The 24,656-nt window shown below is 39.7% G+C and overlaps 2 protein-coding genes across 4 annotated transcripts in view; one reads left to right on the top strand and one right to left on the bottom strand.

Moving 5' to 3' along the window:
* The first annotated feature begins 1,623 nt into the window (after window positions 1-1,623).
* Window positions 1,624-24,311, top strand: KLHDC2 (kelch domain containing 2). Of its 2 annotated transcripts, none has more exons than XM_082647322.1 (13): window positions 1,624-2,143; window positions 5,446-5,525; window positions 7,239-7,356; window positions 10,509-10,624; window positions 10,924-11,005; window positions 11,170-11,253; window positions 11,774-11,854; window positions 11,931-11,989; window positions 12,408-12,517; window positions 13,107-13,179; window positions 14,286-14,373; window positions 14,469-14,521; window positions 23,998-24,311. In XM_082647322.1, exons 1-13 carry the CDS (start codon window positions 1,991-1,993, stop codon window positions 24,128-24,130), a joined length of 1,230 nt encoding a protein of 409 aa, XP_082503448.1. In that variant the 5' UTR covers window positions 1,624-1,990; the 3' UTR covers window positions 24,131-24,311. The 2 variants fall into 2 exon arrangements, with proteins under 2 accessions (XP_082503448.1, XP_082503449.1); XM_082647323.1 differs by lacking the exon at window positions 23,998-24,311 and adding an exon at window positions 14,761-15,064.
* Window positions 15,167-24,656, bottom strand: part of NEMF (nuclear export mediator factor) — a 53,223-nt gene continuing 43,733 nt past the window's right edge. For both annotated transcript variants that reach the window (XM_082647320.1, XM_082647321.1), the window contains exons 27-33: window positions 19,845-19,922; window positions 19,513-19,710; window positions 17,893-17,925; window positions 16,973-17,073; window positions 16,831-16,874; window positions 16,671-16,750; window positions 15,167-16,417 (exon numbers count right to left, since the gene is read on the bottom strand). In XM_082647320.1, the coding sequence (XP_082503446.1) occupies window positions 16,340-16,417; window positions 16,671-16,750; window positions 16,831-16,874; window positions 16,973-17,073; window positions 17,893-17,925; window positions 19,513-19,710; window positions 19,845-19,922 (612 nt within the window). In that variant the 3' untranslated portion in view covers window positions 15,167-16,339. The remainder of the gene's footprint in view (window positions 16,418-16,670; window positions 16,751-16,830; window positions 16,875-16,972; window positions 17,074-17,892; window positions 17,926-19,512; window positions 19,711-19,844; window positions 19,923-24,656) is intronic.

Raw genomic sequence — 24,656 nt, 5'->3', positions numbered from 1 at the left:
ATGCTGGTTTCAGAATGGGTTAGGAAGTATTCTCTCTGCTTCTGTCTTCTCAAAGAGATTGTAGATAATTTCTTCCTTAAATGTTTGTTAGAATTTATCCATGGACCCATCTGGGCCTGTGCTTTCTGTTTTGGAAGGCTATTATTGATTCAATTTCTTTAATAGATATAGGCCTGTTCAGATTATCTATTTCTTCATATATGAGTATTGGCAGATTGTGTCTTTCAAGGAATCAGACCATTTCATCTAGTTTATCAAATATATAGGCATAGAGTTCTTCATAGTATTTATTATCTTTTTAATGTCCATGGGATCTATAGTGATGTCCCCTGTTTCATTTCTGATATTAGTAATTTGTGTCTTTTTTTCTTAGTTAGCCTGGCTAGAGGTTTATTGATTTCATTATCTATTCAAAGGACCAGCTTTTGGTTTTATTGCTTTTCTCTATTGATTTCCTGTTTTCAGTTTCATTGGTTTCTTTCTTTTCATCAATTTCATTATTTTTCTTCCTCTTATTTTGGATTTAATTCGTTCCTCTTTTTCTAGTTTCCTAAGATGTAAACTTAGGTGATTGATTTTAGATCTTTCTTCTTCTCTAATATATGCACTCACTGCTATAAATTTCTCAGTACTGTTTTTACCCACCCCGCAAATTTTGATAAGTTGTAAACACAGGGGCAGTGGCTAGGGAAGAAATTACATACTCCGAAAATTTTCGTGAGAAAAGCCTTTTGATGTTGTTGTTTGAAGTATTCCTTCTACATAATGGTCCCAGCGTGAAGATGGGGAAGGGAGAGGATAATGAAGCACACTCCTCTCACCAAATACATCCAAGTATAGAGGCACCATTAGATTAGGGATTTAAGATGCAGTCTAGTCTAACCCCGTTTTACAGGTGAGAAATCAAATTTAGATTACAATGATTCTTAATTTTCTCTTGACCTAATTGAAAAGTATCATATTAAATGTAAGCTAAAACAGTATCTGTGTGAACAGGGTTCATTTTCCTCCCTGAAGGCTTGGGTGGTGAAGGTTTCTGAGGCACTTTTTGAGCACAGTTTTCCAAACTGTGTGGAGGATGCAGCAGTAAATTAAGATTTCAGCTGAACCAAAAGACCTTACAGAGAGGAGATGTCGTGAACCGCTCTGCAGGCACAGTCGGGGTGGCACGCAATCCCAGAGATGCCACGCGCACCGAGCGGCACCTCCGCCGGGAAGCCGCCCAGCAATAGGGCTGGGACCACCTGGGAGAGGAGAGGAGCCACTCCCACCCCTTGTCCTCGGGAAGACAGGGCTCTGACTCTGGAGACCCTGAGACCAGAAACTTACTAGTTAAGCAATTTGCTACCCCTTTCCCGGCTGTGAAACCTTTGAGAACATCCCTCAGTCAAACAAGGCCTTCTTGGAAGAAACATTTTTTGCGAGAATCTGGCTAATTCAGCCTATCCTTGTAGTGAAGGGAGGCGCGGAGTGTGCGTGGAAGTGCCTCCAGCTTCTGCGCCTAGACTTCGGCGGGCGAAGAAGAGGGCGGGGCGCCCCAGAACCGGGCCGTCCGGGAGAAGGGGTTGGGATGACCCGGCGCTGGGGAAGCTAAGCGTCGGCCGCGCTTCCGGAACTGGGCGAGCGGCGTCAGCGGAACGGGCGGTTCCTGCCGCGGCGTAAACAAAGGCCGTCTGCGGCGAGAAGCAAGCTGGAGGTGGGGCGGAGGGGCTGGAAGCAGGTACCGGCCCGAGGCGGACCCCTGCCCGCCCTGCTCCCGGCTCTGCGTCCTCGCCGCCCCCCGCCCGCGACCCCCGCCAGCCGGCGAGAGGCCGTCCTCGGTGAGGCGGGCCGCGAGGACGCGAGCGCGGGCGGCGGGGAACGGCCCTAACTCTGTGCCTTTCGCCACCGCCGCCTCGCCTCGCGCCACCGTGCGTCTCCTTCCTTTTCCTTTGTCTTTTCCTCCGTCGCGGGTGCGGGAGTTGTCGGTGAGCCGAAGTGCAGCCTCAAGATGGCCGATGGCTACGAGGACCTGCGGGAGGACGAGCTCCCGGGGCCGGCCTATGAGGGCTACGAGTCCGCGGAACTCGCCTGCCCCGCTGAACGCAGCGGCCACGTAGCCGTCAGCGACGGGCGCCACATGTTCGTCTGGGGCGGCTACAAGGTCAGTAGGTGGCCGGGCCACGGCGGGTGTCGCTCAGCTGTTACTGGGTCGGGGGCGGTGGGCCGGCGGGAGGACCAGAGCGGCCGCCTCGATCGCCTCCCGCGCCCCAACGTCGCGACTCCGCCCGTTGGTCCCTTGTTCTCCGCGAGTGTGGGAATCTTCCCACGGGTCTCCCTACCGTCCCAAGCCTCCTGGTCTGTTGTCACGCCCGCATTCTGCTTACAAAGCCCGCTCCCCGTCCCACGCTGCTCGTGGCCGCCCTGCGCGCTGTTTGACATCCGAGCGTCATCTGGGGAGGGCACGGCGGGCGGTGCAGGACGGCGAAATGTGTTTTATTTAAAAGGGTTGGGGGTGTATAAGAGGTAACGGTGTGTGAGATCACTCTTATCCTTTATCAGGTCTACCTAGGAGCACATTACCCTGTGGAGCCGAGCTCAGGTGGCCCACTGATACCGTGGCCCACTTATGGGGAGACGGCAGTGTAGGAAAATGCCTCGGAATTCCCAAAGGCCGCAGGAATCGCCTTATTGAACCTTCCCACCTGTTCAGGCGTCCCAGCTACATCCCATTGTTATTGGAACGCTTCAGGGCTATTTTCCTCTTGGTTTCAGCTGAGAAAGGATGTTTTTCACAAGAAATCCCTATTAAGAAAATTAATGGAAAAGCTCTAGAAATAACCGAAAAAATCAACAGGAACAACTTTAACTACAGAGTGCGGCTCTTTGGCCCCCACTCGTGAACAATCTGATTAGTTACCAGTTTAGAGCATTTACTTGCGTTTCTTCTTTTTTCCTCTGTCTGGAAATCCTACTCAAGTGTCTCCTATTTAAACCTTCTCACTAGTTCTGCCCTTTGCTTTTAGAGGTTCCCAGTAGCACTCCACATTCTAGAATCGTCTTATTTTCATTTGCTGGGGTGGTTCTGATCTCTTCCTACCGAAAATATTTTTAGTCTCTTTTGGTTTTAAAAATGATCTCCCCCCGTCCCCATTTGCTTGAAATCTAGTCTGCTACACCTGTACCTTCCATGACTTGGAAGCACTTCTTGATTCTGGTAGTAGATTTTAGCTTATGGTACAGTTGATCATAGTTGACCGTCTTTGAGATGACTCTCAAAAAGATATATGGGGGCTTCCCTGGTGGCGCAGTGGTTGCGAGTCCGCCTGCTGTTGCAGGGGACACGGGTTCGTGCCCCGGTCCGGGAAGATCCCACATGCTGTGGAGCGGCTGGGCCCGTGAGCCATGGCCGCTGAGCCTGTGCGTCCGGAGCCTGTGCTCCACAACCGGAGAGGCCCGCGTACCACAAAAAAAAAAGATAGATGGGATAAAGCTTTCCTAATTACTTCATTTGGTTCCTTTTTGCCAATCCTAATTAATCTGGAATGTTTTCCCCAGCCTCCAATGAATGTGTTCAGAGGAGAGTATTTGGTAGGAGGAAGGTGGCCAGTATGTGGTGACCTTAATTAAAACGTAAATAATTCCCTTGGAGAAAAGTAAACCTGTTAGTCTCCAGCCTAAACTACTTTATTTGTAATTCTATTTGTAAAACTCAGCAGTGTTGAGGGAATGGGACTTTTCACAAAGAAGGAAGGTGGGCAGAAGGAGGGTTGTCAGGGTGGAAGATTTCTGAAGCTGAGTTGTGGAGGGCCTGGATGCCTAGGGCTGAGGCCAGTGGAGAAGCATGATCAATGAAGTAAGTTGGTGGTTCCAAAACAGGCCATCCTCCCCATTTTGGTTAGAACCCTAAGAGTACCACAAACAGGAAGCCCTTGGAGATTGTTTTGATGGCAATAAACCTTAGCTTCCTACACAGAAGTCAGTTTTCCTCCTCCCACCAGCCTGATGTATTCCAGGTCAGCGGGCCTCTCACTGTTGTGGCCTCTCCCATCACAGAGCACAGGCTCCGGATGCACAGGCTCAGCGGCCATGGCTCACGGGCCCAGCCGCTCCGCGGCATGTAGGATCTTCCCGGACTGGGGCACGAACCCGTGTCCCCTGCATCGGCAGGCGGACTCTCAACCACTGTGCCACGAGGGAAGCCCTCAGCCTGCTGTTTTGCTTCCAGCCTTTCCTTTCCTAAGTGGTGGAGTGGAAAGAGAAATGTTTACATGGCCAGCTGTTCAATTCTCTGTAATACTCAAACTTGTAAGTCTCTGACACCCATTTCAGTGAACTGCAACAATTTACTGTATATCGACATTGTTCAGAAAGTGGCTCAGGCAGTGGCTGAAGTTGCAAATGCAGGGAATGGAGGCGGGAATCCTGGTTCCACTGTCCCTTGCTAAGCAGCCTTGGGCAAATCACCTTCCTCTTTGAAAAACCTGTGCCAGCTATTTCTTATGGTGGTTGTGAGGATTAAATAAAGCACTCCATGGACAGCACTTAGCTAGTTCTGGCATATGGTAAGCTCAGTCTGTTACCTGAAGGGAACTGGATCAGAACAAGAACAAAATTTTGCATGGGGACTTAATATTTTCAGTTCTGCCCTCTCTGCTTCTTGGTGGAGAATGGATGGGTGAAAGGGGAGAATGGCTAGAAAACTCTACATCACCTTTTAGTGATCAGGTACTTTTTTTTTTTCTAATTTCTCTATTTTATTTATTTTTGGCTGCGTTGGGTCTTCGTTGCTGCGCGTGGGCTTTCTCTAGTTGCGGCGAGCGGGCACTACTCTTTGTTACGGTGTGCGGGCTTCTCTTGTTGCGGAGCACGGGCTTTAGGTACGCAGGCTTTAGTTGTGGCTCGCGGGCTCTAGAGCGCAGGCTCAGTAGTTGTGGCACACGGGCTTAGTTGCTCCACGGCATGTGGGATCTTCCTGGACCAGGGATCGAACCCGTGTCCCTTGCACTGGCAGGAGGACTCTTAAAACCACTGCGCCATGAGGGAAGCCCCAAGGATTAGGTACGTCGAAGGCAGACCTTTCTTTAGCGTGCTGACCATGGCACAGGTAATCTCTCATGAAGTCATGCAAGTGAGATTTGGTGCATGGACTATTCAGGATAAAGTGGCCTTAGAGATTACCTGGAGATCTCGTAACTTCCTGCACAATTACAACTGCTGTATCAAAAATTTGAATTGAGGGCTGTCTATATTAAGCATTACCTTGAGTATGTGGCATGGTGCAGGGAGGATTGTGCATTTGATAGAACTGTTATAACCTATTTAACTTTTCATAACTCTCAGTATCTCAAATAAGATATACAATATATATACAATATACAATATAAAATACACAATAGTGCCTCTTTAGAATACAAATTATTTTTTATATTTGCAATTTTTTTTTGTTTCTTTGTTTTTTCTTAGAGTAATCAAGTCAGAGGATTATATGACTTTTATCTGCCTAGAGAAGAACTCTGGATCTACAACATGGAGACTGGAAGATGGTAACTGGATATTATGAGGGGGACTAAAAAAATCCAAATAAGGTTGCAAACAAAAACATACTCTGTAAAACCCACACTAATGTATAAAAATGCTTTAATTAAAGATGCTAAGCTATCTATATATTCTGAAAACAGTGTTCTGCTAGTTTAGCTTAGCTGCTAAGCTTAGATGCTTTTGCATCTCTTTAGTAGTTCAGTAATTACTAGATGCTTTTATGACCTTGAAGAAATTTCTGTTCAGAGCTGTGTCAAGTATTATAGTAATATTAAAGAGGTGGAGGCTTCAAATCCTGGAATGGAAATATAATAAAAGTTCCATATATTTTTTTTTCAAGATGTTGTCTTTGTTGTGTGCTATCTTGAATGAGAAAAGAATTTCCAGATTGTATCTGCTAGAAATAAAGGTAGTATTCTATTTCAATGAGCTCTAATATTAAAATTTCTATGCAAATCCCTTTGAAATAGTACATTTTGCCTAAAAAACAAAATTAACTTAAATTTGCATACAAACTATGGATATTCTGAAAGGACCTTTTGCCAGTTTCATACCAGTATTACTGGAGTATGTTCTTAGCAGAATTAATGTGATTTTCAAAATACTGGGTTGGCTGTGTTTAGGGATTTATAAAGTAGTTTTCTCCATGGTTTGCTTTGTGAAAACTTTGTGCATTACATACTTCAGCATATTAGAGATCTCAGAACTAGGAGAATAGTAGTTCCACTTGATTTAAAAGGTCAACTAAAAGTAAACCAGGATTATTTTTGCACATAGCCAGTCAGTGTTAATCTAGCTGTTTGATGATCTTTTTCTAGAGAATTGGACATTTATAATAGTATTCCTTTAATATGGAAATTCTAATATTTTCTTTTAACAATTCAGCCCCATAAGGAATTTTACAAATTAAGCCTATCAAAACAAAGCTTGGGAATTCCTTGACGGTCCAGTGGTTAGGACTCTACACTTCCACTGCAGGGGGCAAGGGTTCGATCCCTGGTTGGGGAATTAAAATCCTGTGTGTCACATGGCACAGCCAAAAACAAATAAAAAACTTAAAGCTTAGTTAGCATAGATGAAGTGATATTCTGAGCAAAAGACCTTGAGTGTTGTATTAATATTCTGAATCTTAGGATTATTAGCTTTTTGATTCAGATTCACTTTTAGATTCAGAACGAGTTAAAACATGTAAAGAGCACTCAGAGGAGGGCCTGGCCTATAGTAGGCACTGCCTGAGTGTTGGGAGTATTACATAAGGTCTGAAACAGATTCGTTTGAATGGCTAAAAGGTAACTGAATTAAAAACACCTATTAATCTGTCAGGACTGACATACTGAAGTTTTTTTTCTTTTGGGTTCTTGGCCCACTCAAAAACAAAAAACCATCAAAAAACCATTAATGGCCAAGTAAGTAGAAAAGCAAACAATTTAGTTTGAGAAATGTAAGATGGTTTGCTCCTAGAATAAAATGACACGTAGGCTTTTAGAACCCCATGATGCCATGTGTAAGTACCTGCTGGCACAGCCTGTGGAATGGATGAAAGGGATGAGTTCATTCTTTTAACTAACTTTAGAGCTAGAAGAGACCCTCGACATAGCTACTCAGCCCGCTTATTTTATTTTTTCTTTTATTGTGGGAATAGAATTAGAAGAATGAATAGATTTTTGCATTTCTTCCTTTTTGGGAAATCTATTTACATTCAGTTTTTTCCCCCTTAGGAAAAAAATTAACACTGAGGGTGATGTTCCTCCTTCTATGTCAGGAAGCTGTGCTGTGTGTGTAGACAGGGTGCTGTACTTGTTTGGAGGACACCATTCAAGAGGCAATACGAATAAGGTTAGTGTTTCTAAGGATTATGGTTTAAGGCAACTTTGTTCTTTTTCAGACAACTTCAGATTTCTAAGGTTAGCCCATACTTATTCTTGTTCCAGTTAAAAAATACATGTACTTGATTATGGTATGAATGTGCATTTTAGTATTTTTGTCTACCAGCTGGTATTTACCTGGGCCTTCTGTAAAATCAGCTTTGGTTGGTAAGGTGTGTGCAGTAACTTCCTAGGTTGTTTTTCTTTGTGTTCTTTGCAGCTATTTATTCTTTCAGAACCCTGGAGTATTAGATGAATATTAGTAAACTAAATGAAAACAAGATGCAGTTAAGGGGGCGGGCAGGGTAAAATTTAACATGCCACAACTCAAAAAGCCATAAGGAGAAATTAACACTGACAGATTTTATATACTAACATTCCTATAACCTGGCACCATAAGATACTGTTGTTCAGACTTAGTCTACATCTTTACCGAATAGGAAAAAGGTATCAGTTTTTCTCTCAGGCCAGTAAGAGACAGATGCAGTCAGAAAGGTGCATGTGATATAGATAGACTCTTAAAAATTCATTTATTTGGCAACTTAGTAAGCACCTTAATGCTGAGCACTTGCTTAGACATTGGAGACAGAGATGAATGACACCGTCCCCGCCTCTAGGAGCTCACATTCTAGAAGGGACACATATAAGTAAACGATTTCAGTAGCATATCATAAAGAGAAACACAGAGTCGGCTCGTAGTAATGGCTCAGTAAAAATTGTTGAATCTGAAAAAGAATCCTTACCATTGTGTTTGGTAGGACAGAGGAACAGAAAAATGAAGAGTCTTCACCGAAGAGGTGATGCTTGAATAGAATCATACAATTGGAAGGGGTAGCCAAGATATAGGTACCAAGATGCAGAGGTATAAGCAAATATCTTGTTCATGGACATGCCAAGTGATTTGCTGTAGATGAGCATATGGCTGAAGTGGTTTCAAATTTCACACTGCACTTCTAGGAACTCTAGGGATTTCTTTGAGATGCCTTGGGACGTGTGTGAGAGGAGCATATGGTGTTGGGCAGGCTCCAGACTGCCCCTTCCTCCTCCATTTTAACAAGTGTAGCTCCACTTTAATTTAATTTAATTTATTTATTAATTCACAATTCACCTTGGGGTTCACTTTAATTGAATAGTGTTGCACGTTCTGTGGGTTTGGACAAATATAATGAGATATATCCATCATTATAATGTCATATGAAGTATTTCACTGCTCATAAAAATTTCTGTACTCCGTGTATTCATCTCTCCTCTCCCCCCAAACTCCTGGCAACCATCGATCTTTTTTTTTTCTTTTTTTTGCGGTACACGGGCCTCTCACTGTTGTGGCCTCTCCCGTTGCGGAGCACAGGCTCCGGATGCGCAGGTTTAGCAGCCATGGCTCACGGGCCCAGCTGCTCCGCGGCATGTGGGATCCTCCCGGACCGGGGCACCCGTGTCCCCTGTGGCAGGCGGACTCTCAACCACTGTGCCACCAGGGAAGCCCCATCTATCTTTTTATTGTCTCCATAGTTTTGCCTTTTCCAGATGACATAATTGGAATCTATTTTTCTTTTTCCTTGAAAAGAGAGGTTCAAAGCCTTTATGTCTATAAGACCATTCATGGCCCATGCATGAGTGGACCTGACAGGCTCTTGGCGGCAAACTTCCCCACTAAATACTGTAGCTTTTCTTCCAATATTGAGCCCTGTCCCACTGGTCCTGCCTAGCAGCCACGTGGAGGTGCAGGGGGACATGTGTTGGATATTTGCTCATAGGAAGGCCACAAGTTTTGTGCCTCTTGTCACAATGAACCCAGATTCCTGTTGGGTATGTTGTAAACAGAGGAGCCATTTCTTCAGGCCCTTATTATTATTATTATTTGCGTTACGTGGGCCTTTCACTGTTGTGGCCTCTCCCGCTGCGGAGCACAGGGTCCGGACGCGCAGGCTCAGCGGCCGTGGCTCATGGGCCTAGCCGCTCCGCGGCATGTGGGATCTTCCCGGACCGGGGCACGAACCCGTGTCCCCTGCATTGGCAGGCGGACTCTCAACCACTGCACCACCAGGGAAGCCCTATTTTTTTTTAATAATTTATTTTATTTTTGGCTCTGTTGGGCCTTCGTTGCTGCACGCGGGCTCTTTCTAGTTGTGGCGAGTGGGGGCCACCCTTTGTTGCAGTGTGTGGCCGCTGCGGACCACAGGCTCCAGGTGTACAGGCCTCAGCAGTTACAGCTTGCAGGCTCTAGAGCACAGGTTCAGTAGTTGTGGCGCACGGGCCCAGCCGCTCCGCGGCATGTGGGATCTTCCTGGACCAGGGCCCAAACCCGCATCCCCTGCATTGGCAGGCGGATTCCCAACCACTGTGCCACCAGGGAAGCGCCCTTATTTTTATATTTAGGCTTTTGCTTAAGATTTTGTTTGAAGGGTTCCGTGCTTAAAAGGTTTTGTGAGGCCCTACTGTAGGCTGTAGTTGAGCCATGTATTTTTCAGGGCCAAGGGGGAGAATCTAAGTTTGACACAACATGAGGAAGCTTGGGAAAAAGAGAAGCTGTGGCTTTAGGGGAGTGGTCAGAGAAATGATAGTAGTAACTGACTAGAGTTGAGGAAAGGGAGCTTTAGGAGTCTAAGTAAAAAAAAAAAAAAGTCAGATTTATTTAAATACCTGGATGTGAAAGATAGATGAATACTTAATCTTTTAAGATTTATCCTTAGCTCCTAGAGTTAAGTAGGCACTTAAGACATGTTTGTTAAATTGAATTTGAAGATGAATTACTAAGTCTGATTTTTTGGTAATACCATCCTGATACCCGTAAATTAGATCAGTACAACTCAAAGTGCCTATCTAAGGCCAAGAATGTAAATCAACACACGTTCTATTCCTTCATCAAAAAAGTGTGGTATGGGAAAAAAATAAGCTGAACTAAACAGGGTACACAGTGACTTAGGTAATTTACATTCTGGCAAAAATTTCTTATCTAGACTCAGACCAGTTAACACTTTGCAGACAAGCAGCCAGTCTGCAGTACTACTTTTAGTAGTACTGAATTAGATGACAGTCTTATTAGCATGAACGCAATAAAATTAAATGCCAACGTTGAATTTCTTTTATGTAACCAAATCTAACTGAAATCATTGCTTCTGACAGTTCTACATGCTGGATTCAAGGTCTACAGACCGAGTATTACACTGGGAAAGAATTGACTGCCAAGGAATTCCTCCATCTTCAAAGGACAAACTTGGTGTCTGGGTATATAAAAACAAGTGAGTTAGCAGCACTATAGGTTTGGGTTTTTATCTGGAAACTGCTTTGCCATCCAAGTATCATTAACCAATAACCATTGTAACAGTAGAAAACGCCTTCGAGTGCCCATGAGGATTAAGTGAATTGATGGTAAAGCACCTAAGACATAAATGTTAGCCATATTAGCCATTATTATTTGAATAAGCAGTTTTATATACTCAAGTGTGCCTTCTCAACTCATGGATAAGACAAAATTTAAAAAATCTCTTGTATCCTGTGGATGTTTGACTTTTTAATGTCTTGGTTTTTTATCAAACAGGTTAATATTTTTTGGAGGGTATGGATATTTACCTGAAGATAAAGTATTGGGAACTTTTGAATTTGATGAAACATCTTTTTGGGTAAATGAAGTTTCTTATTTGCATATGGCCTGCTTAGTCTGTTGAAATAATACACTTTGTTTGCTATTAGCTTTGTTCATTTTGCTCTGTTAATAAACCAGACCAAGGCTATATGATTTTACAAACATTATTTGTAAAATAACTCAGATTCTTATTTTCTGTAGAATTCAAGTCATCCAAGAGGATGGAATGATCATGTACATATCTTAGACACTGAAACATTTGTCTGGAGCCAGCCTATAACTACTGTGAGTTACTGAAGAATAATGAATTATTAAAGCAAGTCTGCTTAGACAAGAAGGGGAGTTGGCAGGTGGTGTAAAATTGGCAGTTTGTTATTGTCCAAGGAGTTTAAAACTCAAAAAAGTTTAATGAATGTATAGACTAGCCCAGCATCTATTATCTAATAGCTGTTAAAGTGGTATTGTTTGTAATAAATGACCTAGTGCTGGATTGGAATTTAAGTTACTCAAATATTAGATTTCTTTTTCCTCTGACACAGATGTCATATAATATGCTAGCTTTTGTTTTAAAAGATAAAAGTAAAGCAAGCAAGCATTCTATTGTATTAACTAGCCCCTTCAGTAATGTATTTCAGAAACTCCCAGTTTGCTAGTCAGCCTGCAGTACTGCTGTCTACTATAAGTTTGCATTTCAGCTTAAAAGCTCAAGTGTCTTGCACATTCTTATCCCACATCCAGAGTAGACTCTTTCTGGTATTTATAAAACGTTCATTTATTTATTAAATTGCTTTTATGACCTTACTAGGGTAAAGCACCTTCACCTCGTGCTGCCCATGCCTGTGCAACTGTTGGAAACAAAGGCTTTGTGTTTGGAGGCAGATATCGAGTGAGTATATAAAACAGTTTCAATGATTTGCTTTTGAATTACTCAAAATGATAACTAGTTAATTATCCTTTTCTAGGATGCTAGAATGAATGATCTTCACTGTCTTAATCTGGATACATGGGAGTGGAATGAATTGTAGGTATCATTTTAGATAATTATTTAGAAAAGTTTTTCAAAGAAATTTCAATGGATTTTTCTGTTACTCTATTATTAGTATATAATGTACTTGCTTACATTTTCTGTAACTATGAATTTAAGTAACCATAATCACTAAATCCTTAAAGAAGGAATTTTAAAATTTTCAGTTCCCATAAACTATGCCTGGCACATAGCATGTGCTCAGTGTTTATTGAAAAGAAAAGATCTAAAGTTGACTCTTCCTTCAAAGAAAGTAGTTCATTCTAAAGCATGTAGTTAATACCAAGAAGACTTTTTAAAGTCTCTTTTCAAAATTCCATATAAATTTTTAAAGAAAACTTCTTTAGTATTTCTCTGCATTAAATACAGTAGCGGCTTTTAAATGTAGATATTGTAACTTAGCTGTTATTTTCAGAATTCCACAAGGCATATGCCCAGTTGGCCGATCTTGGCACTCACTAACACCAGTTTCTTCAGATCATCTCTTTCTCTTTGGAGGATTTACCACTGATAAACAGCCACTAAGTAAGTACTTTAAAAACATTAAAAAGTTATTAAATATAATTCATAAGTAATATATGAATAGCTGAAAAAAATCAGTATTTTAAATTTAACAGAGGGCTATAGGGTTGGTTAGAAGGCTTGCTACTAATTTTGATCCTATAACATACCTATAGTTGTTTTCATGACACATCCATTGGTCCAGTAAAAAAATGACCTGGAACACTTTGCCCTGCTAAAGGGCTGTAACATGCAAAGGGCTTACTTGGTTAACTGCAGGGAAAAAAAGGAAATATACTTTCTGTATCTACTCAAAATCTGATTTATTACTGTTCTTACTAAAGCTATGCTCTTTATTTATTTATTTATTTATTTTGCTGTATGCGGGCCTCTCACTGTTGTGGCCTCTCCCGTTGCGGAGCACAGGCTCCAGATGCGCAGGCTCAGCGGCCATGGCTCACGGGCCCGGGGCATGAACCCATGTCCCCTGCATCGGCAGGCGGACTCTCAACCACTGCGCCACCAGGGAAGCCCTAAAGCTATGCTCTTTAAATATCAATGTCACGTTAACAGAATAACATACTTCATAGCTCTTTTTCTTTGCTTCAATCAGGTGATGCCTGGACTTACTGCATCAGTAAAAACGAATGGATACAGTTTAATCATCCCTATACTGAAAAACCAAGGTATGAACTATTTAAAAGCTAATTCTTACGCTGAATGAATGAGGTCCATAGAGATGTACAAGACTGGTAATGATTGAGGAAATCTGACTGGGCTGCATTCAGTTCATCATTCTTATTATAAGAACCCTAGCAGTCATTAAGGTTTAACATTGTAGCTTTTGGAAGAAGAGAAAACCAATGTTATCCTAGTATCAGTGCTTTCTATTTTATCATCTGTGTATGAAAAATAGGGCTGGATTTTGACTTTTGCTTCATCATAAAATTACTGACATTGTTAAAATTTATACTCAAGCTCTTTAGTCAGGTTGAGTTGAACTGTTTCTAGATTTTTCATTAAAAAAAACAAAAAGGAACTGGAAAGGAGAGAATTTCAAAACCCTAAAGAATGTTTATGGCAGTGGGGGGGAGGGGCTGGGAAGGGAGAATCAAGAACTTTCAATCAGATTTGCGGTTGTGCTGTATAACAAAGATCAAGAAGTCAGATCATCCAAAAAGAGCCTATTAAAACACTGATAGTTACTTTTCTTGTTAATCTCGAAAAGAATTGTTACAAAGACTGCTAAAGGAAATGATGCAAAGTTGGTGTTCAAAGCACATTTGGATAATGTCAGCCTGCATTTTTCCCCACACCTCTGACCTAAGTACAGTCATGCCACTAAGACGTCATTTGGCACAAATATTCTTTCCACAGAATTATCAGGCCTGAAGATACTTTGTTCACTCAGGCAGAGTCAGCATCCCTCAGATGTTTTGTGTAAGGCCAACTGGTCCTGCCTATGAAAAGAGGAGAAGAAGCAGAGGGCATATACCACTAATCCCCCGTAAGACTTTTATTGCTAACAAAAACCTAGAGAACAGTTCAGTTCACATTCCTCATTGCATAAATTAGGAATGGACCAGAAAGATAAAACGGTAACATCCAGATAAAACAGACATTGATTTTTCCAGCTTCTGCTACGTTTCCTTGAGATAACTGCATCTCACCATTATGTTTTGAGCTGCACTAAAGATCTTTAGTCTTTATTTCATCATCTCTATTCTGTAGTATAAATGATCAGTTTGGTGTTCAGGGTGACTTCAAACTCAAGTTTTTGTTTTAAATGTAGATTATGGCATACAGCTTGTGCCAGTGATGAAGGAGAAGTCATTGTGTTTGGTGGGTGTGCCAATAACCTTCTTGTCCATCACAGGGCTGTAAGTACACTACCTTTTATTAAAGGACACTTCATAATATTGCTGAAGCTTTCTTGTGAAGTACTTTTAATATATTCTTCATGTCTGTTTTTTAGGCACACAGTAATGAAATACTTATATTTTCAGTTCAACCAAAATCTCTTGTAAGGTAAGTAACTTTTTACTTGGTACTTACTTTAAATTGTGTTTCTTAAACACTTTAAATTAGTGCTTTTGAAAAAACAGGTTTATGGATAATTTAAGGGCAATAGCAAGCCTTCACTGTTAAAACTATCCAGTTCCTATGAAAATCTTTAAAGTGCTTTTTCTTTTTTGGTAGTTCTTCAAGTGAATGTACTTCTAAACCATAAAGTGAAATTATTTTTCTCTTTCTTTGTCCACTTTCAGGCTAAGCTTAGAAGCAGTCATTTGCTTTAAAGAAATGTTAGCCAGCTCGTGGAACTGCCTTCCAAAACACTTACTTCACAGTGTTAATCAGAGGTTTGGTAGTAACAACACTTCTGGATCTTAAGGCTTCATAGACAGTGCCTCTGATCACTTGCATGGACAGCAATTCTGTAAACATCAGAGTGACATTGTTTATATAATTATGTGCATTGTAGTTTGCAGCTTTTTAGTTTTAGTGTGCATGTGAATGGCCTAGAGAACCTATTTTTGTGTCTAAAGTTTACAATAAATGTATTTAACATCAGTAACTGTCTTCTATTAAAACAAAAGTAAATTAATACTTGGGCTTTTTACCCCAAGGAATGGTTATTATATTTCCTATTTGGTAACATCAGGATATATACCTATAGAAACATTATAGTAATTATCCTTACCACTATCAAAATGGTGAAGTTATTTTTTAAAGAAAGACATGAATATTTCAGATGTTTTTTTAATGGCACGAGTAGTCTATTATGTTGTATTTACAACACTAGGCTACATAAAGGTTTTTGTTTTTAACAAACAGTAACTTCAAAAGGAAAAATATTCTCGATAAGGTTAAGCAGGTAAAAGAAACCTTGGAAGGACCAACAGCTGTTTAGTACCCTTTGACCTTAATGCTTTGGAATAGGGGCTGGGGCAAGTGCTCATGTTGACTCTAGGCAGCTATTATCTAATTATTTTAAAAGTAACAGTTTTGTAGCTCATAAGGAATGGAAGTAATGTATGACTTTATTCTCCATTCTGTTAGGAGACAGAAGAAAAAAGCTGGGTCAGGAGTCTTTAGTGGTAAGCCTAAAAGTGCACTTATGATATTATAGGTTAAGATACTCTGTAACATGCTACTGATAATTACCAGAGATGGAAAATAAAATGGTACAGAGCTGAATGAGATTACAAGGAGGAAATTAAGATGAAAAGTAAAGTAAAGGTGTATAAATGCATGGAAGTTATCAACACCAATTTCTTCTAGGTGTTTGTTTGTTATCTCTTAAGCTGAGTCACAGAAATGATTGATTGATTAGTATTTAAAATCTGGTCTAATATGGGTAAAGGCAGAAGAAAGTCTACTCTTTCACTGCTTAGGGTTTTCAAGACTTAATCCTAAATGTTTAACCACCCCCAATCCCCACCACGACCAGGAAAAAAACTTGTGATTGGCCTGTAATAGATACACGTTATATACAGTAAACTACCAAGTCAACAGTCTAAGCAGTTGAGCCACTTCACTATTCCATTTCTTTACAGCATGAAATGAATACTTAATATTAACCTCCCAAATTTCAAGAAAATGTAGGAGGATAACTACAGATGTATACAATTAGCATTTAGCTGTCCACAGGTATTTTAGGAAATCCTATCATAGACACTGTTTCCTCTCTATAAAACTGGAAAAAAAAATGTCCTTTTGGCGAATACAAGGCAACGTTTAGTTTATTTTTAAATGCGGAAGTCTTGTTACATGATGTTTTCATCTCTGAACTTCCAAAAGGCTATAAAATTGACTCTTCTCAAATATTTTAGGATTTCATTTCAGCTATTTTCTTTTTACATTCAGAAGATTGGGTGCAGACACTTTCACTTTGCCAGGAATGTTTCTTGATAAATCCGTGTCCTAAAAAAAAGAATTGCTGAGTATCTTCACAATCATATTTTCTTTTATGACAATTATATGTCCTCTGCTGTCAAAAGAATGGCATTTCTAAAATTTTCACCCAATATGATTTTACTTATTTTATATTGCTTCTAGTAAGACCGCATTTTCTACCAAAATAATAGCTGCAGGTTCCATCTACTAACAAAGCAATAACTGCTAACATTTTTAATTGCAACACCAGTCTCCAGAAGTTTCTAGAGGAATACTTTACCTTTACACTGCGGAATAAGTCTTTTTCTCTTGCTGTTGCTTCCTTGGAATGCATGAAACTATTCAAGGCTGTTTTTGCAGCTGTAAATAGAAAATAGAAAAATCTACTTCTGTTCAGTCAAGAAATGTTTAAACATAATTCAAAAAAAGATTTTAAATACCTTTTCCCTTTTTCTGAACTCCAGGAGTAAGTTTCACTTTGTATCTTTAAAAAGGAATTGCATGTGTTACTAAATAGAGATTACAAAATGATTCATGAGTCAGTGCTGTGGCAGCAGTTTGAGTAAACGCATGATGACTTACTTATAGTTTGTCATGGTGTTGTATGGGGCACATATTGGAATGGCAAACAGGAGTACATCTTCAGGATGTGGCTGCCCCGTCAAAGAGTCAAACAGATTTTCCTAAAAAGGGAAAACGAAAACGATTATAAAAATAATTTATACCAGTCCTAAAAGAGGAAAACTCTAATAAAACACTGTCAGAATCAATATATTTTATCATTTTCTGATAAACAGTCTTACACCCTTCGGAGCAATAAAGCAGAGCTTAATGATGATTTTTTAAATGGCGCCTATTGAAACATTTAAGAGAAAGGGAGAAAAAACTTGGAGACATTTTTGGTTGTCACAACTGAAGCGATGTTGGGGGAGGAAATAGAGTACGACTGACATCTGCTAGTGGTTAGATGCCAGGGATGGGACAACTCCCTGCAACAAAGAATTACCTCCTCCAAAATGTTAATAGTGCCAAAGCTGGGAAACCCTGGGCTAGAACAGTCTTCTCTCATGCCTGTCCTTAAGGAGAAATTCTATGGCTTCTTAGAGTTCCCATTTTGTGGACTGCGTTCAAGATTACCCATATTTATTTAACAACATGAGTAAATTTAGATTTAGGACAAAACACTTGGTACAGTTAGTGCTTACTATATGCCATGAACTTTTCTAAACATTTTATGTATATTATCTTAATTCTCAAAACAACTCTCTCAGTAGGGGCAATTATCCCCATTTTTCAGATGAGGAAACTGAGGCATAAAGAATGTTTCCAAGGTTGTAGTCATATGTAGTAAAGTTGGGATTCAAACCCAGAATGTGTGACTCCAGAGCTTGTAGTCTTTTCTTAGTGTTTTAAGTTTTAATTAGTTAGAAGTTGTGTGTCAGGTATTCTGGGAACTGGATTGCAGTTAGTGTTGTAGTAGGAACCCCAATACAAAATCATACCTCATTTCCCTGTTGGTCCAGATCTTGCTCTTCCTGTTCCAAATATATAAAATTTTAAAAGTCAGTTATAACTTAAATTGAAATCCCAAACCATTAAAAACTATGAGGAGAAAGAAAAAGTGATAAATAAGACTGAGTAAATTAATATGTGTATCCAGTATAGCAGAAAGCAATGCCATTCAAAGAGAAAAAAGACTGTTTCCCTAAAGTTTCAAAAAAAAGACTTCCACAGAATATATGCTAAAGTAGTGAATGCTATTAGGACAACTTAAAGTGACAAATAAGCTTGATAGGTTTGTCAGGGGGAAAGAAAATGGAGAATTCTGGTGAACAGAACTTTTATTTGCTAGTCTCTGTTCAACAGTTTTAGGATGAATTTTTCACATGTTACGATAAGCTTAATTTTATTTGCTTATTCACATTTAAAAAATCTATCTGAAGATAATCTACTGATGAAAGAACATTCATAATTAACACCTCTGAATATCTGAGTCTAGGATTTACAGAATAAATAGTATAAAAATTTGAGGACAAAAATGAGTTTTAATATTACTAAACAACACTGTTCAGGGAAAATAGAAAACAGTATCACTTAGGATCCCTGTAAGCATTACCTGCACTGAATAGAGCACACAATTACAACCAAAGCTTTAACTGCCATAAATAAAAATACAAAGTGAAACAATTTTTTTTTACAAATTGATAAAACAATAAATCCTTTGTTCAGAATTTCAGTAAGATGTATCTATTCATGCAAGAAGATATACGTAAGGGGGGCTTCCCTGGTGGCACAGTGGTTAAGAATCCGCCTGCCGATGCAGGGGACACGGGTTCGAGCCCTGGTCCGGGAAGATCCCGCATGCCGCGGAGTAGCTGGGCCCGTCTGCCACAACTGCTGAGCCTGCACTCTGGAGCCTGCGCGCCGCAACTACTGATCCTGTGTGCCACAACTACTGAGGCCTGCACACCTAGAGCCTGTGCTCTGCAACGGGAGAGGCCACCTCACTGAGGGGCCCGCACACCGCGGCGAAGAGTGGCCCCTGCTCGCCGCAGCTGGAGGGGGCCCGCATGCAGCAGCAAAGACCCAACGCAGCCAAAAATAAATAAATAAATAAGAAAAAAAATAGCTAATCAGGATTAAAAAAAAAAAAGATACACATAAGGCTGGGCTTTTGTATTCAGTTGATAGACACAAGGCAACTATATTAACTGGAAAAATTGTTAACATCTCACACTGTGTAGCTAGGTTCAACATCATGTAAGATACTATAACATATTCTTATAGAAAAACCTAAAAAAGTGCAAATTCCTTTCCCACTCGTCATCAAGATAATCCTAATTGTCTGTTTTATTTTAACCAAGTTCCCACCAGAATCTAGCCTCTCCATAAAATTTTCTAATGGCTTATGATAAACTTTTTATGAGCTATCAACACTACCAATTTTATGCTTATATACTGCAATTTTAGTCTTTTAGGTTGTATTTCCAAGATGACTTTCCATTAAGAATAGCGTTACCACTCATCCTGGTTTTAGCACTGTAAATCCCATGTCCTGGGAACCATGGGATGGTTGGTCACCCTAATTAAGAAGCAAAAGCCCACATGTGTGGTAGCCTTACCTTGTCATCATGTGGATCATCTACAGCCAAGTCTTGTAACTCATGAGTTGTAACTTCAAGGGATGGAGTTTCTTTCTTTATGCTGTCTGAAACTCTTGGTCCGCCTTTAGGTTTCTGGGGCTGTTTCTTCACTGGTTCATCCTTTATTTTACCTTTCTTTCCCTTCTTCCCTTTTTCTTCTTTGTTTGAACCTGCAGACTTCAATTCATAGAGGGAAAAAAAGTTAATGTTGTCAGTATTTTAACAAAGTATTGAATGTAAAGCATATGATAGGCAGTGGTCTGGATGCCCTTGAAAAACAAAAGAAGAAAATGTTTTTAGATGTTATTTACCCCTAGCAATTTCATGATGAGCTCACGTTCTTCTTCATCTTGGTCCTTGTACTTTTCCTTCATTTTTTTCATTTTACTCTACAAAATAAACAAAATTCAGCAGTAAAAAAATGTCAGCACATGTTTTGAAAGAGAAGGTGCTACTTTATTTGTGTCAAAATTGTTTATTGAGTAAGGCACCATTATAACAAACAATATGAAGTCTATAACGATGGATAAACCATAGTCCTCACCCTCAAACAATTTACCATCTGGTGGAAAAAGAAGATACACAGAAGAGTAAGGACAAATTAATGCAAGATATTCTAAATACAAACAAGTTTACTTTTAAGGCAATTTAGAGAAAGGAGACATTTTTTTCACCTTGAGCAAGAATTTCAGGGAAGATATAAAGCAAAACTAAAAGATTCATAGTACCTGGGAACACATGAACAGCAAGATTATAAGGTAAAGACAGCACAGTAGTAACAGCAAGTCATCGCACTTGGTTGGCATCAGGATACACATATAGAGGAAGAATAGGAAATAAGGCAGCAAAGCTTAGCTGGGTATTTAGAGGCTATCAATACTTCGAATTTTATCAGTTAAACTACTGATTCTTTACTCTGGGTACACATCCAACTCACCCGAGCAGTTTTTAAAACTACAGACATACAGGCTTCACCTTCAAAGACTTTTTATCTTGACTAGTCTTAGCTAGGGCCCAAATAACAAATTTTTAAAATTTTAAAGATTGCTTTAAACAAGACACACAAAACCCCACTAACTATAGAAGACTGATAAATCAGACTTCATTAAAATTAACAAATGATGCTCATCAAAAAACACTACTACAGGGACTTCCCTGGCCGTGCAGTGGTTGGGACTTCGCCTTCCAATGCAGGGAGTGTGGGTTCGATCCCTGGCAGGGAACTGAGATCCCACATGCCTCTGGGCCAAAAAAAAGACCAAAACATAAAACAGGAGCAATACTGTAACAAATTCAATAAAGACAAAAAAAAAAAAAAAAAGTCCACATCAAAAAAAAACCCCACTACTACAGAAGTGAAAAAGCAAGTCTTGAAACATGAAAAGTAGTTGTAATACATATAACCAAGAAAAGACTTGTATTCAGGGTTTCAAAGAACTCCTATAAATCAATAAAAAAGCTGGACAACCCAACTTTTTAAAGCCAAATTAAGTTTCAGTATACACACACTTGAATGACTTAAAAGACGCTAACAATACCAACTGTTAGTGATGACGTGAAGCAACTGGAACTCTGATACACTGCTTGATGTGAAATTGGTACAAGTACTCTGTAAAACTGTTTGGTAATATCTACTAAAGCCAAACACAATATGTGCACTATAACCCAGCACTTCCACTCCTAGCTATACACAACAGAAATGCACACTTGAGAACCTAAAAGATACATGTCTTCGATTATCAACAATACAGCAGACAGAAATTGTGGCAGATCCATCAGTGGAATGCTATTTAGCAATGCAAATGAACTACTGTTACAACAACATGGATGAGTCATAAGGTTGAGTGAAAGATGCCAGACCAAAGAATATATACAGTATGATTGCTTTTTTACATAAAGTTCAAAAACAGGCAAAATAATCTACAGTGATTAAAGAATAATGTTTTTCTCTGGTGGGGATACTATTTATAGAAAGGGACAAGAGTGAGCCCTCTGGAGTAATATAAACATTCAAGTGTCTTATTCTGAGTGATGGTTTCACAGATATACGTGCATATAAAAACTGAGCTAAAAACAAGATTTGTGCATTTTACTATGTGTACATTACACCTCAAAAAACAAAAAACCCCAAGAATAAAATAAACACTATTACCAATAAATTGAACCAAGAAATGGAAAACCCAATAAAAAGAACAGTTTCTTGGAAAATATAACTTAGGAAAGCCAACTTTGAAAAAACCAGAAAACCTGAATGATAATCACTAAAAAAATTTAGTTAGAACTTAAAACTCTACCCATATATCCCCAAATATCAGGCCCGGGTTTATAAGCAATTGCTAAAAATATTTCAAGGAACAATCTCCATTTTACACAAAGTACTAAAGAGCAGAAAAAGGGAAAAGTATCAAACTTGCTTTATGAAGCTGGTATCACCTAGATACCAAAAACAGGCAAGGACAGTATTAGGGGCCAGTTTAAGAGATTTTCTTAGGTAATTTACCACACTAACTCATGAAGGGAGAAAAATAATACATGCAGAAAAACCATTCAATAAAATTTAACTCATCATTATTAAAACTAGCCCTTTGTAAAGGGTATTTATCAACAACCCACAAGAAACATCCTACAATGTTAAAGATCACAGAAATAGTCCCTTTAATGTATAACAAAGAAGCACACTATTGTTACTTTTATGTAACACTGTAGTGATGTTTGAGCCAGTACAAGGTGAGAAAAATAACAATAGATGTTAGGATTAGAAGAGAAGAGCCATTATTTGTAGACAGTGACTGCCTGAATTTCATCTGTAGATGAAATATTAAATATTCAGTGAGACTGCCTAATACTAGATCTACACATGAAAACTGTCTTTCCATATACCAGTAACTAATAACCATGAAGTGGAAGTTTTAAAAATACACCATTTACTGGACTTCCTGGTGGCACAGTGGTTAAGAATCCACCTGCCAGTGCAGGGGACACGGGTTCGAGCCCTGGTCCGGGAAGATACCATGTGCCATGGAGCAACTAAGCCCGTGTGCCACAACTACTGAAGCCCGCGTGCCTAGAGCCCGTGCTCTGCAACAAGAGAAGCCACCACAATGAGAAGCCTGTGCACCACAATGAAGAGCAACCCCCGTTTGCCGCAACTAGAGAAAGCCCGTGCACAGCAACGAAGACCCAACGCAGCCAAAAATAAATAAATAAAAAATGAAAATATACCACTTACAAAAAGTAAGACAATATAAGTAGGAGTAGATAGGATGTACAAGACTCTAAAAGGAAATATATCTTTATTGAAGAATATAAAATATTCTTATGTACTTATGGTCCACATTCACGAACAGTTAGACTCAATATGGTAAAGATGATAGTTCTCCACAAAATAATCTAAAAATTTAATGTATTTTAGTAAATATTCCATCAGGATTTGCCTTGGAACTTATCTGCAGAATATTTCGTTGTATAAATGCACCACGTTATTTTTTGTTATTTTATATTATTAGGCATTTAAGATTTTCAGATTTTTTGCAATTATAAACTTTGACTTATGAAAATTCCCTGGTGGTCCAATGGTTAGGACTGTGCGCTTTCACTGCCAAGGGCCCAGGTTTGACCCCTGGTGGGGAACAAAGATCCCACCAGCCGTGCGGTGTGGCCAAAAAAAAAAAAAAAAACGATGAATATCCTTAGTGCACACATACGGTTTTTTTAGGATAAATTTCTAAAAATAAGAATTGCTGAGTGAGTCAGAGGGCAAATGCATTGTTAAGGACTCTTTTTTAAAAAAACATTTATTTATTTACTTATGTGGCTGCTTTGGGTCTTAGTTGTGGCACGCAGGATCTTCACTGTGGTGTGCGGGGTCTTTCATTGCGGCACGCGGGCTCAGTAGTTGCAGTGCGCAGGCTTAGTTGCCCCATGGCATGTGGGATTGTAGTTCCCCAACCAGGAATCAAACCCACGTACCCTGCACTGGAAGGCAGATTCTTAACCACTGGACCACCAGGGAAGTACTGAATTGTTAGAGGACTCTTGCTGGAAATTCCCATGGTATATATTCAAACTTTTATTGAATGACTGAACACACATTATTAATTTGATGGGTGAAAAAATTCCCCTTGTTGACATAAGCATTTCTCTGATCCCTGCTTCCCCACTCCCCAATCTGTCATTTGTCTTTCAATTTTATTGATGGTTCTTTTCTCCACCTGATATTTACTTCAATATTTTTAAAAACATGACTAGCCACTAATTTTTAATGTTTCATACCCTCCCAATCTGTAATAATACTTTATCAAATACTAAATTTTAAAATACACAGTTTACGGTTCTATGTGTAGATTTTATTCTGCCTCACTTTTCTATCTGGCTGTTCCTGTTAACACATACTGTTTTAATAATTCTAACAGTAAATGTTTTACTACCTAGTAGGGAAATCGTTCCTTGATCTTCTTTTTCAAGATGTTCTGGGACTTCCCTGGTGGTGCAGTGGTTAGGAGTCCGCCTGCCAACGCAGGGGATTCAGGTTCGAGCCCTGGTCCAGGAAGATCCCACATGCCGTGGAGCAGCTGAGCCAGTGAGCCACAACTACTGAAGCCCACACGCCTAGAGCCGGTGCTCCGCAACAAAGACAAGCCACTGCAATAAGAAGCCCCCGGACCGCAACGGAGAGTAGCCCCCGCTCACCACAACTAGAGAAAGCCCGCGCATAGCAATGAAGACCCAACAGAGCCGAAAATAAATAAATAAATAATTGTATTTAAAAAAAAAAAAAAGATTTTCTTAGCTATTCTCTGGTATTTACTCTTTCAAATGAACTTCAGAATTACTTTATCAAGTTAATTAAAATCTCGATTCTTTTTTGAATGACTTCATGTTGAATTTACATATTAATATGAGTTGATTTCTTCCCTTCCATATGTATAGTATATCCTTTCACTTATATGAAGCCCACTGGAAAAAAACATAGGAAATTCTGACTACTATGGATGGAGGAAAGATAAAACATGATCTTTACTAAGATTTCAAAGGAATTTAATTTTCCTAAAGATATACCTATACATCAGCTCACAACCTCTTTACACTGCTACAACATTTTTTAAAGTACAGTCTATACCCAC

Source organism: Grampus griseus (genome assembly GCF_964374135.1).
Source record: "Grampus griseus genome assembly, chromosome: 2".
Taxonomy (NCBI): domain Eukaryota; kingdom Metazoa; phylum Chordata; class Mammalia; order Artiodactyla; family Delphinidae; genus Grampus; species Grampus griseus.
This window is presented reverse-complemented; position numbering and strand designations above follow the sequence as displayed.